This window comes from Neopelma chrysocephalum, unplaced genomic scaffold, assembly GCF_003984885.1.
Source record: "Neopelma chrysocephalum unplaced genomic scaffold, ASM398488v2 Primary Assembly neopelma1_194, whole genome shotgun sequence".
Taxonomy (NCBI): Eukaryota; Metazoa; Chordata; class Aves; order Passeriformes; family Pipridae; genus Neopelma; species Neopelma chrysocephalum.
In genome coordinates this window covers 697,955-720,245 of record NW_020897856.1, presented here as the reverse complement: position 1 = coordinate 720,245, position 22,291 = coordinate 697,955, and the positions used below count along the sequence as shown (strand labels likewise).

The 22,291-nt window shown below is 44.8% G+C and overlaps 1 protein-coding gene across 7 annotated transcripts in view; it reads left to right on the top strand.

Annotated features, from left to right (window-relative positions):
- The first annotated feature begins 3,105 nt into the window (after nucleotides 1–3,105).
- Nucleotides 3,106–22,291, top strand: part of BICD2 (BICD cargo adaptor 2) — an 82,515-nt gene continuing 63,329 nt past the window's right edge. For 5 of the 7 annotated variants that reach the window (XM_027702731.1, XM_027702733.1, XM_027702732.1 and 2 more), the window contains exon 1: nucleotides 3,107–3,475. In XM_027702731.1, coding sequence (XP_027558532.1) covers nucleotides 3,236–3,475 — 240 coding nt within the window. In that variant the 5' untranslated portion in view covers nucleotides 3,107–3,235. Of the gene's footprint in view, nucleotides 3,476–22,291 lie in introns of all 7 variants that reach the window. The other 2 variants (XR_003537239.1, XM_027702727.1) reach the window with 1 other exon arrangement.

The window sequence follows — 22,291 nt, the reverse complement described above, 5'->3', positions numbered from 1 at the left end:
ATCCAGATCATCCATATAAAGACATTAAACAGAACTGGGCCCAACACTGATCCCTGGGGGACACCTCTAGTGACCGGATCCCAATGGGATGCAGCACCATTCCCACCACTCTCTGGGCCTGGCCCTCCAGCCAGTTCCTAACCCAGCACAGGGTGCCCCTGTCCAAGCCGTGGGCTGCAGCTTTTCCAGAAGAATGCTGTGGGAGACGCTGTCAAAGGCTTTGCTGAAGTTCAGACAATCACATCCACACCTTCCCCTCATCCACCAGGCGGGTCACCTGATCATAAAAGGAGATCAGGTTGGTCAGACAGGACCTGCCCTTCCTAAACCCTAAACATAAATGGCATTTGAGAAGAAATCCTAAGAGTGAAAAATAGTGAGGAGGAGAATCTGAGAAACAATGCTGTCGTTTTCCTCGCTTGGATTTAAAATGAATTAGAATAGTTAAACCCCCTAAAAATGTTCTGTGATGGTCATGATGGTACAGCAGCACAAACCCAGTGCAAGAGAGTGGAAATGCCTTTTATTGAGAATTCAGCTTCATGGAAAGAGCATTAAACTTTTCACATAACTTCATCTGGAAATGATGGGTTGCAGTTTACTGCTGTTTTATTAATGTGGGCATGTCTAGATAAATCCATGGAGGAAGCACTGCTTTAAAGAACACCACAGCTTGAGCAGACCAGGAGCAGGACATGGCTCTGCTACCTCAGCTGAGTGTGCCTGGGTCAGGATTTTGCAGGGTGAGGTCCAACAAAGGTCCTCTGCCAGGTCCAGGGCTGGCTCTGCATCACTCACCCCCCTGGTGGGTTTCAAGGTATTCTGAGCTGGTGCAAGATTCCCACCACAGAGCTATAGTATGGTTTGAGTTGGAAGAATATGATTTTTTTAATTTATACCTCGTTTATGATATATTTTTCTGCCTTTCTAATATGTTGGCTGTGGCATGTTAACTCCCAGGGACATGTGATTTGGGGGATTAAAAGTAGCTCTAAGGAATTATTGCTGACTTTAGGTGACTTAGTGACACTCTGCCTGTCTCTTTATTCTGTCCTAATGATTCCTTTGAATTGTAATACTAGAATTTGCCAAAGCAGGATATTGCCTGCAAAAAAACAACCAGCTGAAGTCTTAGGTTTTGGGTAGAAATGGGGTTTCATGGTTTCACATGAAATGGGGTTGCCTGGGGGTTTACAGTCCTGCATTGTCCTGATCTGCCAAAGGCAAAGGTGTGTTTTGCCCCTGCTGAAAACTATGTAAGATCACAGGCAGCCCGAGGTAGTGCCCAAATGTAAAAGATGTGGATTTGAAATGAGCTTTGGCACATGCAGCTGATATGGCCTCACAGGAACATAAAAACCTGACACCATCCCAATGCTGACATATTAATCACTGAGTAGGTATGTGAGTATTTTCCAGCTTAGGCCAACTAGATATTTGCTATTGACAAAAATGATTTTCCTGAGGAATTCTGAAAATAAAAAGCAAAAGAAATTTCACATACACACATAGGCTGAGGACATGGATTTGCTACTTCTTAGGCCCAGGTGACTGTGTCACATCAGTGCTCATGGGACAAACACATCCCTGCACTCCAGGCAGTGTCAGGGTGCTGAAGAAAAATTGACTGAGGCAGCTTCATGATTCAGAGGCAGCATTCAGCCATTACACAGCTTATTAAAGGGCTAAAGGATATGTGCACCGGGACAGAGCGTGATGAACACAAGCAGAAGTTCAAAGTAGCTTGGAAAAACCCCTGCAGCTGTGAGCACATACGTTGCTTTATGTTTGAGACCTTTGTGGAGTGCTCAAACAACATAATTGTTTTTATTATATTTGGCATTTGCTCACCAGTTCATTACTGATTGTTTTTGACACTGGAAGAAAGTCCGAGCTGCACTTGCTGCACAAAGGGAGGGTGACAACGGGGGTGAAGCTGCCACCTCCCCACCCCACAGGGCCATACCCATGCCACCTTTATGGGGCTGCTTAGGAATTGCAATGCTCCAGCTAGGAGAGGTTTGTCTCTGTTCAGTCTTCATTACACTTTAGAAATTATTTAATTTAGATATTCTACCTGTGGTGTCCCAACCCCTGCGCCTTTGCCACCAAATGTGCCCAGTGGTGTAACCTGGGGCACAGGCTGATGGCACCAGCCCCACAGGGTGGCAAATCCTTTCCAGACAGTGCAGCACAGCTGCCCAAAGTGCCACTGTCACACAGCAGTTCACGGTAGCTGGTCTCGCTCCCACCTATCCCTCCTTCCAGCAGGCAGCGGTGCGGGATCATCTTGTCCCGTGGCTCTGCTCATCCTCAGGGTGACGCGAGGGGCACGGTTTGGTCCCCGTGGGTGGACGGAGAACGCCTTGTAGCAGAGGCTGCACTGGAGATGTAGAACACCGGGAACAATGAGGTGCTGGCAGCTCCGGCTATGGCGTGGGGCTGGTGCCAGCCTTCCCCTGGGACCTTTTGTCCTCTCCTGGGTGTCCCGGGGTCTGTGCCCGGGGGGATCCCTGGCTGTGTACCCGGGGTCAGTGCCCGTGGTGGGTGCCCGGGGGTACCCGGGGTGTGTGCCCGCGGTGCGTGCCCAGTTTGGGTACCCCGGGGCATCCCGGGGTGTGCGCCCGGTTTGGGTACCCTGGGGGTCCCGCTGTGTGTCCCCAGTGTGTTCCCGGTTTGGGTACCTCGGGGCATCCCGGGGTGTGCGCCTGGTTTGGGTACCTCGGGGGTCCCGCTGTGTGACCCCGCTGTGTGTGTGTGTGTCCGGTTCGGGTCCCTCGGGGGTCCCGCGGTGTGACCCTGGGCTGTGTGTCCCACGTCCCCGCTCTCCCGCTGCCTTCGCTCCCCCGCTGCGCTTCCCGCTCCTCCCGCCAGGGGCCGCTCTCCTCCCCACCGCCGCCCGCCGCCACCGCCCCTCGCGGTGCACGCCGGGAGTTGTAGTCCGCTGTGGCCCGGCGGGCGGCGCGGCTCGCGCTGGGGCGGCGGGCGAGGACTTCCTTTCCCAGCGGGCCGTGCGGCGCCGGCCCGGCCGTGCCTTTTGAATGATTTCACTGCGCTCGGCGCTCGCGGCGGGAGGAACCGGGAGGATTCGCGGCGGGAGCAGCGCCCGCCCGGCCCGTCGATGGCGGCCCCAGCGGGCCCTGCTGTGGCCGCCCGCGGCCCCCGCCGCTGTTAGGGAGCGGGCAGCTGGGCTGCGCGTTCGCCCCTTCGCCCACCGGCCCCCCCCGCCGCCGACATGTCGCTGGCCATGGAGGAGGAGGAGTATTCCCGGCTGGTGATGGAGTCGGAGCCCGAGTGGCTGCGGAGCGAGATCAAGCGGCTCTTCCAGGAGCTGGGCGAGACCACCCGGGAGAAGATCCAGGCGGCGGAGTACGGGCTCGCCGTGCTGGAGGAGAAGCAGCAGCTGAAGCAGCAGTACGAGGAGCTGGAGCTGGAGTACGAGACCATCCGCACCGAGATGGAGCAGCTCAAGGAGGTGAGGCGGCGGCGGCGGGGCCGGTTCGGGGCCCGGGGGTGCCGGGGTGCCGGCCGGGTACCCGGGCCTTGTGCGGGCACGGGTTTGAGCGCTGCCCCGCAGTGACAGCGCCTGGCTGCGGGCCGGCCGGGATGGGGAAGGGATGGGGTGGGGAAAAGAAAAGGCCTTTCTGCCTCGAGCCCCGCCGCTGTGCCGGGGATGTGCGAGGGAGGTGACTGAACGCTTTTCTTTCTCTTCCCGTCCGGCATCGGGCTCTGGTGGCTGTGCCGGCCCAGGGCTGTGTCAGGCCGAGGAGCGGGGCCGGGGCTGCCCCCTCAACCCTGCCCGGGGCCGGGACCAGGGTGAGGTGGTGATGCTCTCATACCCCCACTTTTGTGTGGAGGGAGGAATCTTGTGTCGCTGTTAAATCGCTTCCTCAGTTGAGGACCACTGCAAAAAGAAAACAGCAGGCTTTAGTTCGCATAAGGTTTGGTTTGGTGCAGTTCCGCGTCGTTGGTGTATTTTTTTTATTATTATTTTATTTTTTTAAAAAGGAAAATCCAGATCTAATCTGTACAGTAGGGTGAGGTTTGTCAGGAGAAACGCTGTGCTGGTCAATTGGCACATAAAGTTTTTTTTGTGTAGAACGTGGGAAGAGTCACAGTACCCAGACTGGTGGTTTGCTGTCCTTGTGAGCTGATCCCCTGCCAATCCACTCCATACCACGTCCCTTGGGAGGTTGTCTGACTGCCTGTAGCCTTGGCTGGTCCGGTGATTTGCTGTGCAGGAAAACCCTGTGCTGCTTTTCAACTGATTTAGGCCTTGCCTTGATTGCAACCTGCATGGATTTATTTGACCCGTGCAAACCGTATCCAGTGGAGCTTTACTTTAACTTATTCTGCTGGAAATGGATTTCAAGTAACATCAAAATACACTATTTCAAAGGGCAAGTAAATACTTGGAATGGACTGGTACAAATTCAGTTGAATCTGTGAATGCTCTCCCTTCCTGCCTCCTGTGTGTCTTTTGGTTTTGTAAATAAAGCTTTATTTTGCTTTTATTATGTTAAACCAGCATAAGCAAAGAGGTTAATAACTTTGAATTACATGGCTATAAATTTGTTAGCTAAAAACGGGAGCTGAACTGATTGTGCTGCTATTCCTAAAGCCACTTGAGGTAGCAGGGTTACAGCAGCATAACAAGAGTAGAGGTGTGGAAGCCAAGGGCAGTGGCAGCCTTGAAAAGAAGGTAAGAGCTATAGAGTTGAGCTCAAGGGAACGAAAAGTCAGTAAAGCCATTAGATGGGTGGGATGGGAAACATGGCATGGAGAGGTGAAGGGGCTGGCCCAACCTCAGTCAGCAAGGCAGTTGGAGCCAGGTTGCCTCAGTCACAGGTGGTGCTTTAGTCACTGGGTTGTGCTGTGTATGTTTGGGCATTAATGTGTTTTGGCTCGCAGGTGGAAAAAGGCTTGATGATAACGTCTTTTCATCCTTTTAGGGCTGCACCACTTGAGAAGCTTGTAAAAGAGATAAAAAAAAAAAAAAAAGAAAGAAAAATGGCAGGATCAGCAATGATTCACTCCTTTTTGCTTTTAACATGCTGAAGGATTTGCTTTGTGTGTGCATGTCCCATTGTAATTAAATCAAAACCTGGGAGGCAAACAATTCTGGGAACAGCTTGAAGACTATTAGTTATCCTACGCAGGGAAAGAGCATTGCTCCTCTAGCTCTCTTGTGATGCTGTGGGGGAATCTGGTCTGCATTAGATCTTGTAAAACCTTTAGCAGATGCACAAAGCATGCTCTCAGAGGGGGAGTTTATCATCTTTGCTGTTTATGCAACTTCTTGTTTTTCCCAGGCACGGCTGGGGGAGTGCTGCACACCAGACCTACCACGTGGCAAGCTCCAACCTAAAGGGACTCCCCCCTGGGTCACCTGTTTTTGGGGAATGCAGGGGATTGATGGTGGCATGTCAGCCTAGAACAGGAGTGCTTTCTATCTCTTGCTTCTTAACTGTGACTTCATGCAGCCTTTGAAGATACAGCCCTTTTAGTCTCTAGAGGTCTTGTTTTGTTATTCTACGTCGGCAGCACGAGGCCATGTTAGGCAGGGTGCAGGGCAGGCACGCAGCAGTTTCCTGTCCTGCTGGGTGTTGTAGATTTGGATATGCTTTATTTTGTTTCATCTTATGAAGCACCCCCATGTCATAGCCCTGTTCATACCACAGGTAAATGGGCTCTGAGCGTGGGAACTCTGTAGCACAGTTTGTTGCAAGTACAGGCTTTTCTGCTACAGTCATCAGGTCTTTCTGGCCAGGTTCTTCTCCCTGCCCTCCATCCCTGATTGTGGCAGATACACTGTTGTATCCCTTTGAGAGCAAAAAAATCCTCAGAGCTGTACCCCGTTTTGGAAAGACATCTGTGTACACCCATTGTTTGCAATCCAGGTTGTCCTGGTGAAAATGGAGAGCTGTCCTGTCCTGGCACCGAGGCTCCACACCAACCAGTTTTTAACTATTATTGAGTCTTCCCTAAGTTATTTCTTTTACTTGTATGTGTGCTGACTTGATCTCATATCTTTTATGGTAATTTGGGCTGCATTTCTTCTATCATTTTCATTTGAGAGAACAAAATTTAAATACAAACTGTCTCCCCATGTAAACTTACTGGTTATCTTCAGTACCACCTTTGCTTTTGTAAAAGGGAATTGATTTCATACTTCATTGAAAATGATGATAAATGTTTTCCCTAGTTCAGAAGAATAAGCTACTGGCTTTTTTGTAGTGAAATCCTACACATCACATTGTATACATATAATTTCCCTGATGATTTGTGGGGGAATGTAGCATGGAAGGTTTGCTTGAAAAAGGGGTTATCTGCTTCACTCGGTACTTTGGAGTTGCTTCGACGTGTCAGTCAGATTTAGGACCAACTACTAGCTCAGCTATGAAACTGGCTGCTGTCCAAAGCTCCTTTCTGATTGCTTGGTTATGTTGTATCGGTGGTGGTAGAATTGTGTTTAAATCCCTGGGAAAACATAGGCATTGGGTTTGATTATTTCTGTGATAATGTAAAGGTTCACAAGTAGACTGTGTCTGTTTTTAAAGTCTAAAAGCACGTGTCAGTGCATCACAGTGTGATATATATGGTTTGTATGTGGTTTTTAAGAGAGGAACAAGCTTACAAGAACACTGGCAATGGTCTGCACCGGGCTCTTTATTTCTTTTTAGGCTGACAGTGGCTCTCGATTCTGTTTTTCACCTTTAAGGATCACGCATTGACTTTATGCCATGCCATGACATCTCTGTAGGTGATTCCTGGGTAAACCTGGGAGCTGTCTTTGAAAGAGACATTCAAATAACACTCTGCTAAAATGGCTAAGCTAAAGTTACCTAACAAGCCAGTGACAGACTGGGATTAGACCCTCTGTGCTCATAGTTCAGTGCTGGATTGACTAAGGCTTTCTGTTTAATCATGGTAAATAATGATGTTCAGTAGCAATACCTCTAAGGCCTCAGCTGTGCCTCTGCAGCCTCCTAATAAATATTCAGCTGTAATATTGATTCCTGCTGAAAGAGAAGGACCTTAATGACATTTGAAGTTACCTCTAACCTTGCAGCATAGTTAAAGTCAAAGGGTTTAGTGCATAAAATAAAGGAAATGTTTCTTTAAATAGACCATCTGGGGAGAAATTTAATTCTGGTTATATGTATGTAAATCTAGAATAAGAAAAGTGCAACTGCAAATTGATATTGGGGGACTGATCCCAGTTTTGCACATACTAATAGAAAATGGTTATACTTCTGTGAACCTGTCTTGGAGATTTAATGGACTCCAACACCTGCCACACTTAAATGTTAGAAGAGAACACAACTGCTGTCTCTAGTGTCAAATCAGATTGAAAACTATGGGTGGGATGAGCAAATTATTCCTGTGTAAAATAAACTTCTTATATTTTGATACATCATAGTTGGTTTACATGAAGAATAGAGGCACCTGTAAGTTTAATCTGATATTTGCAGTGTTATAGACACTGTTAGTGCTGTGTTTTGGAAAAGCTGCTTTTCTCACATATCCTTCTTTTGCAAAAAAGTAAAGCCTGAAAAATTAAACATTTCAATTTTTCCTGCTGTACTGGAAATAGTAACTTGTAAGGCTTCATGTTACAGGCTTAATTTTCTTTACCAGTGTTCCTTGAACTCCCTTTTTTAAAAATAAGAATTAATATTCTTGAAGTGATGATTTCCAATTACTTAATGAAACTGTTGAATGTTCTTGGGCTTTCTGTGATAAAGTTCACTATACCTTATGTAATGGGACATCCATAAATATTTGAGTGAATAGCAAAGACTGCCAGGGGAATTAATTTTTTATTTTTTTTGTTTAGAAACATATTTCTGGAGAAGTGGTTTTCCGTTAAGCTGCTGTAGTCTCAGCTGGGAGGAACATCACGTTTCACTTTTGGTGCCCTGTCTGTGCCTTGGGCCAGAATAAAGGGCTGGCCCTGACCCTCCAGCAGACATTAGATATTTTGTTTCTCATTTTCTACATTAGAATAAACTCAAGGTTTCACCAAACCAAAGTTTGGAAACAGTAGTGCAATTTGCTACCTACTTTTCCCCCCCCGGACGTGTGGCAGCACTGGGTGTTTCCTGTCCTGCGGAGGGGATACAGTTAAACTACACTGTGGAACCCAGCCAGATTTGCTTTATTATTTTTCTTCCTTTTGTTTTTGTCTTTGAATTAGGTCACTTCCCCAGTTTGGGTTACTGTACGTGGTTGTGCAGGTACCAGCTCACCAAGGGCATGTTAAAGCAGCACCAAAGGGGTGATGAGGAGCATCTTAAGCTCCTCTTGGTGCTGAGCACAGCAGGGGACGGCTGTGTGTTCCCACAGCCCTGAAGGGGAGGTTTGTGCAGCCCCCTGTGTGTCAGACATCCTGTCTGAAAGTCTCAAACCCACAGCCACTGGTGTTTTGTCACATGGGCTGTTGTGGTTTGCTCCTTACAAATCTTGATTCTTGGTTGTTCTTTCAGCATTTGTGGGAAAGCGCTTGGTGGTTTCAGGGGTAATACCCAACTTATCCCTTTGAATTTAAGGCTATATTTCTTCTAATCTACAGGAAAATTCTAATGATTTGGAAAATTGCCTGATTTCCCTGGGAGGGGGCAGGCAGGTGGGGATAGCAGTTCTCAGGTCTCTGTGCTGCCCCCAGAGTTAATGGATTCACCATTTCCTCTTTCAGTCTCTGCTGTGTAAGCTTGTGACTAATCTGTAGCAGCGTGGGGCCATAAGATGATTTCCAGAGGGTGATGCATCCTCCAGGCATTCATTTGCTTGCTTTCTCTGCTTTTGGCAGACTGCAGAGAATTGTTTGTTCAGATCTGGTAACCCAGCAACAGAGGAATATAACATGGGTTTGAAATATGATCTGCAAAACCTCAGCAGAGGGAAGTGACATAAATCAACTTTGCCATGCAAATGAATGGAGGAGCCTCCATTTCAGAGAAGAGCTGAATTTTAAGTGTAATAGCTGCAGACTGGGTTTTTTTCTTAGTTCCCCCTTCTTCCAGCTCTTGTCTTTCTTCTTTCCACCTCCTACTTTCCTCCCCCTCCCCTCTTCTCAGCTGTTTTCCCTACTCTGACTGGAATTTCCACCAGGCAGTGGAGTCTGCCTTTACACCCCAGGCTTACCCCTCTTTGGAGTGGGTAGATGGGACTTACCTGAAGAGTCTGCTAAAAGCTGTGGTCCATCTTGCCCATAAACAAATGTATTTGCCACTGGAGCTCTGGGCAAGCAGGGACCCACATGTTGTGTAGAGAGACCTTTACACAGGACTAGCTTGGCTCTGGACGTGTGCCTGGGCATGGGTCTGAGTGGGAATGTTTGGCCCCAGCATAGCTGAAGCTCAGTGTGGGGATGGATAGGGATTTCCTGCAGTCCTGTGGCCATGTTTGGGAAGCAGCTGTGCCATGTGAGGACTTGTGCAGCTCTCACTGAAGCGAGTGGTGTGTCTGGTGGGGTGCTGAGCTGTGCTGGGTGGCCTGGATTCTGCGGGAGGCTGCGCTTCTTCATGTCCTTTAATCTTCTCACCCCTCAGTTGCTGCCAACGTGCAGTGTGGAACTTGGCAAGCTCCTAGTGTGGTGCAGAGTGCTGTGCTGTAGACAGGGAGACAGTATTTGGTAAGTTCATTAGGAAATAAATCCCTCTGCATGTCCAGTCTGTCAGTGCTGGACAGAACTGAACCTGCATTTTGGCTCTGGTTCCAAGGCAGAGACATGTATTGACCTAATGCCATCACTGGCATCTGACCTGCCCAAACCAAACCAGTCGCATTGCTTCCTGTGCACAAAGAGTTTGTTACATCTGAGTTTAGTTTCTTGGCAAGGTCAGAATCCTTTGTGTTTCCTGATAATCAGGGATGATATTTGTTTAGGGTTTATTCTGTTGTATGAATGGGTAAGTCTAAAGCAGAAGGGGTTTTCTCACATCCCGCTGGATAAGCCTGCGTTTGTTTTGAGGGAGAAATTTGGTTGTGATGCCCAGTGTGGCATGAGCATGACATGTCTGTAGTCCACTCAGCCCTCTAGCTCTTGCTGGTGCTGGGCAGTAGGTGCCCTGCCAGAAGCCGGGGATGAAACTTTTCGACAGTGTGATGTCAGGAAGGAAAGGGAAAGAATGCATTTTCAAGCAGTCAGTATATAATTATATAGTGTTCTTCTCTGATGTCATTTGGAAGGGGCATTTGGCCTTTGAAATAGAAATTGGCTATTGTTGGATGAGTGTGACTGTCCCCAAGAGGCAATGAACAGAAAAAAGCAGTGTCATGTAGCATGTGCCCTTAGCTTTGGTACAAAAGCTTTGCTATAAAAAGAAGAAAGGCTATTTTGCCAAAAAATACTTCCCTGAATAAATTTTGGTCTCTGACTTAGCAGAGATCATCCAGCAGTGGTCCTGATTGAAATTTTTCTTTGGCATAGTTTAATCCAGTAGCTTTCTGAGACTTGTATCCATGTGAGCAAAAGCTTCTGTCTGACTTGTGTCTTGGTTCACTGTGTTCAACAGCTGTGCAAAGCAATTCCACTCGGCTCCCTTTTGGTGATGCTTTCAAAAAGTGTTTGGTTTTAACTAAGAAGTGGTTAAAAGCAAATATTCTCACCTGTTATAACTGAGATTCACATAAATAATCATTTCTCACATAAATGATTTCAAGTGGAGAACAGGGATTGATCTGTTTATTTCCAACTCAAACTCACTTCTGTCCCTTTTGAATTTTGTATAAATATCCATAATTTAATACCTGTAATGCCACTAATGACAAGGCTTGACCTATAACAAGAGATGTTATTTTCCTTTCAATAAATATCTATTGTTCCATGTGGTTCTTTTTTTCTTCAAGCTTTTGTGGCCTCCATCTCTGACATTTTTCACTCCAGAAGTCCAGTTTACACACTTGGTGATGGTTTTCACTCTGTCTCTCAGCAGTGCTGGGATATTCTCCTACATCTCTTAGTAGTGGTGGTAGGCAGAGGATTTTAAAGAAGGATTTGCATTGGGAATACAGCAACATATTTAGTGTGACAAACAAGTAAGCAAATGCAAACCTTTGTGCACTCTCTGAGTACCCTTAAGAAGTCTTTGTGCTGGCCTTGTCCTCTAGAAAAATATGCTGATTTTCTTTTCTCCCTGTTATAATGGAATGATAAACTTTGTGATCTTAAATCAATCCAGCTGCTCTAGCTTTTGTTGGCTGGCTTTGTGGTCTTTCATAACAATGTGGATGGTTGCTTTTAAATTTGAATGGCTGGTTGGTTTTGGAGATGAATGAGATCTTGTCATGTTTTAAAAATCTGTCTTATGTGTGCACAGCAGGTAAGGCTGAAGTGAAAGTGGGTTCTGTAGCAAACTGTATAGCTATGTGAAATCTGCATTTAAACAGTGGAAATTAGTTAACTTCAAGTGCCTGACAACCAGAACACTTTAAGTTGAAAAATCCCCTTACCATGGCAGGTTTACTAGACACTCCTTTTGTGTTTGGGGAGGTGTTCCTTTCCTGATGGGAAGGAGGAGTACAGTACAGTAGATTGCAATTTCAATCATTACAAGGGGTGCATTTCTTCTATTGTGTATCTTTATTTAAAATTTTACTTAAATACAAAGTTTGCTGATTTTCTGTACGGTCACGATTAAGATCCCTCTACCATCTGATTATTCAATTGTGACAAGATCCTCTGGGAATTCAGTGGCAACAGAGACCAGTCCAGTATGACTTTGTTTCATAGGTGGGTTATGAAGGTCTTGCCAGAGTAACTAATTGAAGTGAGAGGGATTTAAGAAATCATTTTGTGCCGTATGCTGGGCTTGCATGGGATCTGTGCTCTTATTTGTGCAGCAAATCTGTTCAGGGGAGACAAATGTAAGACATCTGCCCCTGTAGCCTCAAATACAGGTTTTCATTGCCAAAATCTTGACTTTGGGCACTGCTTATTTATTGACAGTGTTGCCAGTCTTAAATGCGAAGATATCAGGGATTGTGCCTTTAAAAACAAAAAAATTACCCCCTAGAGTTTTTTTTGAAGTGAGGATAGAGGAAGGAGGAATTGAAAGTTCAGGTTACTTGTTTCTTATGTGTGCCCAGAGAGGCTAGAAAGTACCTGAACTGCCCCTGCATTTTCTCTTTCTCCTATCCTGTAGAGGAGTAATTCTATGACTCCAGTAGTTGTATTTTGAACGCCGAATAATTTAAGACCTCTGATACTCATGGGACAGTTTTGTATCTGGACACGTGAAGCGTTAACTGAGCATCTCCCCTTGTACAGATGTTTGTGCTCCTAAGCCCCTGGTATAAACAACTGCAGCCCCAAACCAAGCCCATAATTCTGCAGATGCTTTGGGGTTTATGTGAGTTAAGGTTTGCATGTTCAAAAAGCCTCTGGTGCAGCTTTTCTAAAACCAGCAAAAAAGCATAGCCTGTATTGTGCTTTAACTGCTTACAAACTGGGAGATCTTATGGGAATGCAGTTGGATCCTGAAAAGTAATGACCAGAACTGCAATGACTTTCTTCCCCATCAGCAGGAAAATGATGTGCCAGCATTTCCTTGGAGCTGTGCCCCAGGGTCTGGTAGGAGAGCAGCCTGGAAGTTCAGCGAGACACCCTCATAAATACTTGGATTTTGATCTGCAGTAGCAGCACCAGATTCTTGTCTTGTTTTATTCCCTCCTTTATTTTAACTGGGTTGAGAATGTTTTGTGGGCAGGAAATGGGAATGTCGGTTTTGTGAGCGCAGCTGTTTTAAATAAACTTAAGCCAGTGGAAGTGTGTTGAACTCTCTCCTTTTGGAAATGGCCAAAACTGTCATGGAATTGGAAGAGCTCATTTGCTTTTTGAAACAGCAAACTTTTAAAACTGTTGTCTTGTGTCCTTAGTTTTCAGCATCACAAATTTCCTTACTGTGTCAGTGAGGCTATTAAAGATGTTTCTCTAGTTCAATTTGTGAGAAAGTAACTTGAAGGAAAGGGATTTTAGATTTTATGTTTTGCTACCGGACTTTAATCTTAAATTAACATGCATTCCTTCTTCAATCCTGTTTAGGGTATGAATTTCTAATTCTTGTTACTCGTGTGGTGAAAGGAAATACATCCTGAAATTCCAAAAACCTATTGTCATGTAAAGTTTAATGTACTTAAGCAATTCTTGATGAAACTTCCTTAAATACAGCCCAGGAGTCAGTGCTATCTCTCCCAATTGTGCTACAGTACAGGCAATTAAATACTGAATGGATGGACTTGCCTGCTTTAATGTGACCTTGGTGAACCACATTCAGAAATCTCTTTGAGCACATCAAACCTAATTGTGAACACAGATTTCCCCATGGCACACAGTGAATACAATGCAGAATTCTGTATTTCACTGGAAGTTAATAAAGCATAAACACATGTGGAATATCTTGCAACAGGAGGCAGCTACTTGTATTCTGATTCCTTTCATGTGCACCTACATGCATGTCTGGTAAATTCTTGCATGATGAGGAGACTGAACAAGCTCGAGTCTCTTTTTTGCATATGAGAGCTAAACACAAGAAGAAAACATCTTTAATCTGCTGCTCTTTTAAGAATGGATTTTGAAAGATGCTTCTGGTAATTCACTTCTTTATAATGAGAGGTCATTCTCTTATGTAGACCTTGGCAGCTGGCAGGTGAGCAGTGGGAAGGGATAAGGAGAGCTGGTGAGTGGGCACAGAACTTGTGTACCCTGAGCATGGTCTAAACATTCCCAACTGCCCAAGGAGCATCCTTCCTGGAGCTGTGCTGGTGGAGGATGTTGCAGCATTCCTGATACCTTTTGCTGTCTCACTCCCCACCCATCTCCCCCAGCCTCCCTACCTCCTTGCCCTTCTAAAGTTTTGAAGAGATTGATGTGTTTGCTTCCCAGATAACCTTTCTTGGAGAATTTCATTGGATCTGTGGAAGGATTTCTGAAGGCATATTTCCCAAAAGTGCATTGGGTAGTTGTAGAGGTGCCTCTCTTTTTTTGGCTCCTTGTCATTCCCTGCTTGCCATTACATGGAGGTTTAGCCCTTTTGTTCAGATCCCTTCTGATTACAGAAACCGAATTCAATCTCCTAATTTAATATGTATTTTTGGGGAATTCTGTTTGGTCTTAAAAATGCTTTGTGCTCAGAAGATAAAAGGGAAGGAACACATGGAAAAGACAACAAATCTTTTTTTTTGTAGGCTTTTTTTTTTCTCAGAGGATGCTATTTTCTCTCAGCCTCCTCTGCCTGTAACCCTACATGTACTGTGTACTTGAGAGCCACAGCCTTCATGGATTTGAAAGGGAATCTCTGAGATTGGGGGGCAACCTAAGCCAGACAGGGTGGAGAACTTGGAGTGTGGCAGGTAGGTGTGTGTGAGTTCCCCACTCCCCAGTGGAAGGTGAAACTGGAGTTGCTTAATTCCTCAGCCATCAGCCAACTCCAGCCTCCTTCCTGCCTTCAGCTGGATGCTCCTCTGTAAACCCTTAGGGCTTTGGGGTTGTTTTGGGACTACTGCTGGTTGTGAAATTGCTGCAGTTGGAGAGCAGGAGACTTGACATAACCTTTATAAAGTTTCTCCTTTTTCTATTCATGAAAGGGCTTTTCTGAAAGGTTTTCAGAAGCGAACGCTTCTGTAAAAAAAAATTTTAAAAGTAAAAAAATATTAGGAGTTTTATTTGAAATTTAACATTCCTGACCTGTTACCAGCCTGTCATTCTTAAAATGTTAGCACTTACCATATGGAATTGCTTTCAGTTGTGCATGTATGCCAGGTTTTGTCTTGCATGAGTTTATTTATATAATAAACATTACATGGTAATTTCTGTATTCACTATATTAATGTTATAGCAATGCCAGGTGTACAAGTATATGCACAATTGGCTTGAAAAGTAAATTATAAGTTTTGGCCCAGGATACTTTGTCTAAAGCATAGTTAGCAGGAAAGAATGTTGTTCTGCCCGAGGACAAGTAATGTCCAGGCAACAGGGCTGCTCTTGTGACTAAATACTCTGAATAGTATCTCTAAATGCTAATCACTAAACTCCAGATCTGCCTGTTAACAGCTTGGGGTTTGTGTATCTTCTCTTATGTCTTCTGGCTCTTGGGTGCAGTTTGAGGGCCTGAGTGTAACATCTGCTGCAGCTCTGTCAGGGGCTGCATTTCAGACACAAAATGCAAACTATAAGGCAGCTATTTTTGCAATTTTCTTCTTTTAGAGGTAATTAATACTTTTTTTTTTCTTTTTTTTTTTATATGACTGCAACCTATGTTCTCTACTAGTTGAGTCCAATTTAAAGGTGGGCTGGGGCTAAAATACCCAAACTAATCCCTGGGAAATGAGACCACTTGCACTGAACTGGCTAAATTAGAGCAGCGTTTGGGGAAGAGGGTTGTTTTAAAACATTTCCCTCCACCCCCACTGGTTACAATGAAGTCTTGTTCTAAGATCGTTCAGTAATCATAGAAATATTTTAAGAGCACATTTGAGTCACTTGGAACAAATCCAGCTGTGGAGTTGTTTAGCTCCAGCTCGTGTTATTTGTGTTGCTACAGAACAGTCCATAAAAACTAGAGACTGAGCCATAGCATATACACAAATAACCACAAACACATTGTGCCATGTTGAACTTACTTTCTCATTTTCTATTCTTTGCCCATAGGTTATGGGCCAAAGAATATCTTTGGAGACATTCAAATCCCAACTGGATAGTGTCCTGAGCAGGTTGCTGTTGGTGACAGGTTGGAGTAGGTGGTCTCCAGAGCTCCCTTCCAGTCACCAGTCTCAACAATTCTGCTGTTTCCATGTGTATGTTTTTTGCTTACTGTACTTCATAAAATGCTCCACAGTTTAGGATGCAGTTCTGAAGTTTGAACTGGTTTTTGTGGTTCACCCCTCAGCTATATATAGTCAGTGAATACTCACTGAAGGGTTGGGTAGCTGAATCTAGATTTTAGCAAGTGGAGCATGTGAGATATGTGAGTTGTTTATCTGGATTTCAGGAGGGCTGAAGGAATGCTGACTCCTGTGACACTTGCAGCATTACATCTTAGGAAAGGAATGCAGGGGAGAGTTGTCTCTTGTCAGTGTCAGGCATTTCATGGGCATTATAGTTTTATTCCTACATGTGTGCTTTTGCAGTGATCCTACTAATTGCTCTCATGTACAGGAGTTTTGAAGCCCTCCTCTCATCCCTGCATGTGTTCTGCATCATTCTACCCTCTGTCCTTGTGAACTGCTGATATAACTCCTAGAACAGGGTGAAGGAATTGTGATTAACTTCTGTGGGGTTCTGGGATGGGAAAAATCCTGTATTCCAGGATTAATTTTCACTCAAGTGAGCCATTATGCTTTCCTGTCCTCCTGGGTTCTCAGTGAAGGAAAGCACAGTAGTGAATTGGAGGGAAACTGTAGCTAGAACTGTTCGTGTTCCTCTCTGTGGAAGGATACAAGGAAGAGAAATGCCTACTCATTTCACTTGGAAAACAGGTAGAAACCTGGTAGAAATAGGAATACAGTAAGGAATGCAGTGGGAGAGAGCTGCTGGTATCTGCAGAGAATTGTAGCTGTGTGGATATGTAGGCATATATTCACATATATATATATGTGGAGATACATATGTATAATAATAGCTACTCCACTGGTTTGTAGCTGGTTGTTCTAATCTAGCCTGTGTGGCCAAGTGCCCTAAAATATAAATGAGTTATTGGGACTGAAGCAAATGGACCCTTTTAACATGACACAAAGCTTGTTAATGTTAAAATTGGTCTGATGTTCCCTTTGACCTCCCTATTGTCGGGGGTTTTCGTGGAGCATAGTAAGGCATTCATTCCTTTCATGCTCCTCAGCGTGAGGAACTGCAGCTGGGGAATGTCTCTGGATCTGCCTCATCCAGGGAGGCTTTGGGGGCTGGCAAAGCCCCTGTGAGGCATCTGTTCACTTTTAAGGTTCTTGGCTCTGGGAATTTTGAGAACTGGCCTCAAAGAACATTTATCGTGTCCACCATCACTGTGGCTGTGTTTGCCCTTTTTTCCACAACAGGCCTGTCCTGTACTTGCTCACAATAGGCCTGAAATAGCATTCAGGTTGACACTATATTTCTGTGTGAGCTTTACAAGGAATGTATTTTCTTGTCTTATCATCATTGTTCTCTGTGGCAAGGTCATCTCCATAGAAAGTGATTAATTTGATGGAAGTATTTCCTTGCCCTGGGCTCCATTTGCTGCCCAGTACCATGCTGTGCTGGTCATGTGTTAGCTTTGTCTTACTGCACATAACATTAGGCTTTGTATGAAGAATGTGGCCTTAATCTTCAGTGGGGGAACAGAGCTTCCACGAGATGTGGAGTTCAGGCACATCTTAGTTTTGTTCCATTGCCTTGGTTCAATGAGGCTCTAAAAGCTAGATTTTACTTCTAAAAGAGCTATCAAGAACAGACCAGTACTTGGTGTCTAGGTGCACATGAATGCTCTCCAGTGCTCAGACTCAGATTGTTTAACTCTTGGATTGTTTAACTCTTCTTCTTGTGTTTTAAGATCTGTCTTAATGCTGCCTTTGGAACTGGTGTTGCAGCAGAGTGTAGTTAGTATTGTCCTGTTGGATTAGTGATCTAGTGTCTTGAAATTTCAGGACTTTGTATTTCTCTTCCTTTTTCTTCTTGGAGTGCAGAAAACTGCTGTAATAATGAAAAAGTTATGTTTGAGGAATTTGGATGGTTGGAGTTCCTCTTACTCTATTTCTTTCATTTTTCTTTAACTTTGTGGCCTTCATGTGCCTAAGAACAGTGTCCATTTGTAATGCAACAAACCAACTTGCTCAAATTCCAGCTCTGAATGTGCAGTGGGCTCCTGGAAAGACAGAGAATTCTTCCTGGTAGTCTTAAAAAATAAAACTTCTCTGCTTCAGTGTGTCACTGAGTGCAAGATGGGACTCTCTGTTCTGTGCTGGGATCATAATTTGATTTTAAATTAATTGTGCTTTAGACATTAGTCCTGTAAAGATGTTTGAGAATGAGCAGCAAGGGCAGCAGTGGCAATGAATGCAAAGAAGTGTAATACTGTTCAAGGGTATCTAATAATATCTTTCCAAGGCATTTTTGAGTGCAATGCAAGGCTACTTGAACAGAACTTAAATGTTTGGGAAAGAACGTCCTGAGCAAATGACGCAATTACCGGTTGAGTTTTGTTCTCTACTAACCCACAGTATTTCAAACAAGTGTGTGCTGCCTTGCTGAACCTGAAGTCTGCCCTTCCACTTTCTCTTCTGTAGCTTTTGCTGCAGCTGGAAGAGGATCAAGACCTTCTGCTTCCATGTGTGAAAACTAGACATGGAGGGCAGTTCTCACATGCTGTTAAGTTTAAACCAGTGCTGTTCCTTGTCCCTGCCAGGATGGTTTCTCTGTCCTGTAAAGTCTTAGACTGAAATAATGTCCTGAGTAGACTCGTGTCTCTGACAGTTGCTGGTTAGCTAGGTTTGGTTAATATGTGATTAATTTTAAGGACTCGTACACAGCTCTATGGGAGGCCATGCTTTGTGATCTTTACCTTGGACACCAGATGGGAGACAAATTTCAGCCTTAGGCCAAGGGGCTGGAAGCAGTTAGGGCACAAAGGGGAGACTAGATAATTAGCTACCCATTCATATCTGAAATGGTCAAGCAGCTACAGGCTCATACCTCTTCTTCTCACTCCTACTTCCTCCTGCACTTGGTTTTGTTCCTCTTCCTCAGTTTCCTGCTGAACCCCATTGCAGTTTCTGATCTCCCTCCTTCCACTGTTACCCTCTGCCATGTTTTGAGTGTCTTCTTTTCCCTTGGACACATGCTCTTTACCTCCTCCTTACAAGATTTGCCTCCTCCCTTGACACTATTCCTTCTCATGGCTTTTCATCTAATCAGTCCTTTTCTGACAGCTTTCTTCTCCAGCTCCCAGCCTCCTTGCTGGAGAATTATTTCTTCCCTCCCTGGTTCCCAGTAAGTTCAGATGGCTCAGCAGCTGGGCAGTGGCTTCATCTTTCAGGCCTAAGGCCATGCCAGGCACGGGTAAGACATGGAGGGGGAAGAGTGTTAAACCTTGGCTTAAGGCCTTGTCTGTGCTTACAAATCATTACTTTTCATTGAACTTTTAAAAATAAAGCTGGGTTGAGTTAAACTGCAGTAGGATCTGGGATGTCCTATGCCAGCCTAAACTGGGATTATTCCAGCACAGACATAGCACAGGTGTTACTGCTGCAGCAAAATCTGTTTGAACAAGGATGACATTTTCCTGGACCCCACTCTGGAGGAGCATTTGGGTTTGCTCCAAATTAGATGACATTTTTAACAGGTGACTGGGTGGCAATGAGACTGGGTGGCAATGAGCTACTGGATCGTGGCAGGGATTTGGCAACCCTGCACTCTGCTTGGGCAGAGCTCTAAAGTACTGCATAACACCTCTCTGCCCCCTGACCCTGCCACCAGAGAATGGGAGCTGTGCCTCTGCTGACCAGATTGATCCCCAAAGGAAGGCAGTGGGCATCTCCCTGATGCCAGATCTCTGCCCAAACCCTGGATGGTACTAAAGGCTGAGCCCTTGTGAAGGCTGTGGCTCCTCTCCTCTGGTGCCCTGTGGCAGCCCCACATGCCCTCCCTGATCCTCATGCCCATGAATGAGGGGTTTGTCTCCGCAGCTGCCGGGTGGCCCCGTGGTCCAGTGGCCTGGAGCAGCCAGCTGGGGCCAGCAAGGGCTGGCTCTGTGCTGCTGGCCTGGGAGCTGTCACTGACCGCCTGGAAGCTTTGCAGGATAAAGGCTTTTCACTGCTGCCAGTGTCTGCCAACTCCTATTGCAATTAAAGGGTAATCTTTTCTAAATGGTGCTAAATTAAGGCTAAATCCCTCCCTCATGCCACATAAGAGGATGAATCCCTAGTTTTCTAAAAACAGCTTATTGTTCGGGCCACTGTCCAACTGACCCATACAACAATGGTCTGGATGGTTTGTCTGTGGAGAGGACTCACACTTTTTCATTGGTCTGCCTCTGTAGATCCAACTCCCAAGTCCCCTATGGAGAAGTAGAGTTAATTACCACTTCCTTGTATTGCCTTTGGAATGAAACTTGGGAGAAAGTTTTCCCTTGCCGAAGTCCTCCTCCTGGCTGCTGTGGTGGGGGAGATGGCTTTGCCTGTGGCTGTGTGTGCTGTGCAAGGGTTGTGTTGGAGCCATCAGTCCTGGCAGCACGGCTTGGTTTGTTTTAATCCAGGTGACTGTGTGCATGAAACTGTAGTTTAAATTATTGTTGTTTGACATCAGGCTACTGTCACGACATAAATCAACAAGGAGGGGCTTAACTTTTCACCTCTCTTGGAATTGATGATCTAGATTAATAAACATGATATGCAACAAACTTCACCCTTGGGGATGAGGGGGCTTCCTTTTGAGCCCCCTATTAACACTAGGCTTTTATGCCTCTCCTTAGGGGAATTACTGTGTCCATAGAGCAAGATGCAGTCAAAAAGTTTATTTGCTTATAAATAGGTGGATTTGTTTTTTAAAAGGTTCTTAAGTGAGAAAATGCAGTCAAGTAGTACAGAGGGAGGGGGCAGGAATGGGGACACTAGTTTGTGCCCAGCTCATCAGTGAAAAGTATTCAGAAGCTTGCTTTGATTCCATGTTGTAACACAAGTTCCTTGGAGGGGGAATAGTTTGGGGAATTTTGGTGGGATAATTCCAGCAGTAGGATCTGAAATATACTGTTATATAAAATCTTCTATTATTATGTAAGACTTTTTCCCCATCCTGTTCATTTAGGATCTGACATAGCAACGTCTGTAGCATTCCTACAAAACTCAGACCTGGTTTGGGCCTTCTTGATCTGTCTCCAAGCTCAGGACTAGATGGCTTCTGAATAGTCTGATGGTACAAGTCTGTAACAAACATTCCCTGTCTTGGAAAACACAAATAGAGGCAAAACAGAAGAGCTGGCTGAGCAGCTGTGCTGGTGACAAGTGGCCTTTGAATGAATCCTTGCAGCAGTTTGAAAGTCACGTTCCCTCACATGTCCAAAACCCGCATGAAGTTTTCTGTACGTATTTTTTTAAAGATGATAATGACATTTGTTTCTTTTCAGTGGGTCTGGAAGTCAGTGAAAGCACTGCTGAGGAATGTAAACATTCCTCCTGCTTCCTGCTGCTCAGCTCTGCTTTGCTGCAGTCTCCTGCCCTGCTGAAATCAGGGGTGTGAGCACAAGAAAATAAAAGTAGATCCATTCAGAGGAAGAAAAATACTTCCTTTTTATTTTTGAGCAATACTTTAGATATACATAAAAAGTCTCAATCATATTAGTTGGAAATTAATTATTTAATGAAATACAAGATTTATTTATGTTTTGGCTGAGCTTTGGAAAGGTGTATTCCACCAGCTGTTTCAGGAGCTCTAACTGTGATCTGTTTTCAAAGTCTCCAAAAGTCATGGACTTGATTTGCTGCCTTTTAATTCTGAGTGTCTGGGGCTGTGGAATAAAATAACAATGTAGATTATTCAGGTTCTTGTCTTTGACAATGTTGAACAGATTGCTAGAGCTTGAGCCAGTCCTTTGCTTTGTAATGTTTTTGGCGGTTTGTCACTGTGTGTGAGTCCATCGTGCTGTTGGAACATCTTCCTTGCTCTTCGTTGGCTTCTCTGAAGCACTGTCATCATTTCAGGTTTCAGATCTTGGCCTTGGACTCCCAAGACAGAGGTTTTTCAAGACACTCTTCTGGAACTCATTGTAATGATCTGTATTTTTGTTAATTTCTAACTTTAGTTAACTACTCTGTGTGTATGAAATGTCTGCTAAGCAATTCTCTGAAGAGTTTGGTAATTCCATCTTTTCTGGGTTGAATCCTGCAAGTTTTGCTGCATCTTTTAACTTTCGAGATTTATTTTTTGTAACGGTTTCCTTCTCTGATGAGGTGCTTTACAATTCAGCAATCACTTAAAAATCAATATGACTTCTCTTCATAGTCTTTTAATGAACAAAAAAAACCCACCCTTTGCCATTTCCAAAAATAATCAGGCTCTTGTCCTGTTATCATTCAGTCATTTTTTTAAACTAATTCTGCTCTCTTTTCAGTAGCCAGTGGTTGTGTATGACTGTTCTGCAGTCTGAAGGCAGTTTTCTGTTGCTTACTTGCTGCTGCATTGCTGGCAAGGACAGGCTGCAGAACACTGGAGGGTTTGTTTGTATGTTTTCTGAAGACCCATTTTGGGGTTTCGGTGGGAATTTTTTTATTTTTTATTTTTAATGGATAGCTCCTGTGGAAGTTTTCAGAAGCTTGTGTTCATAAG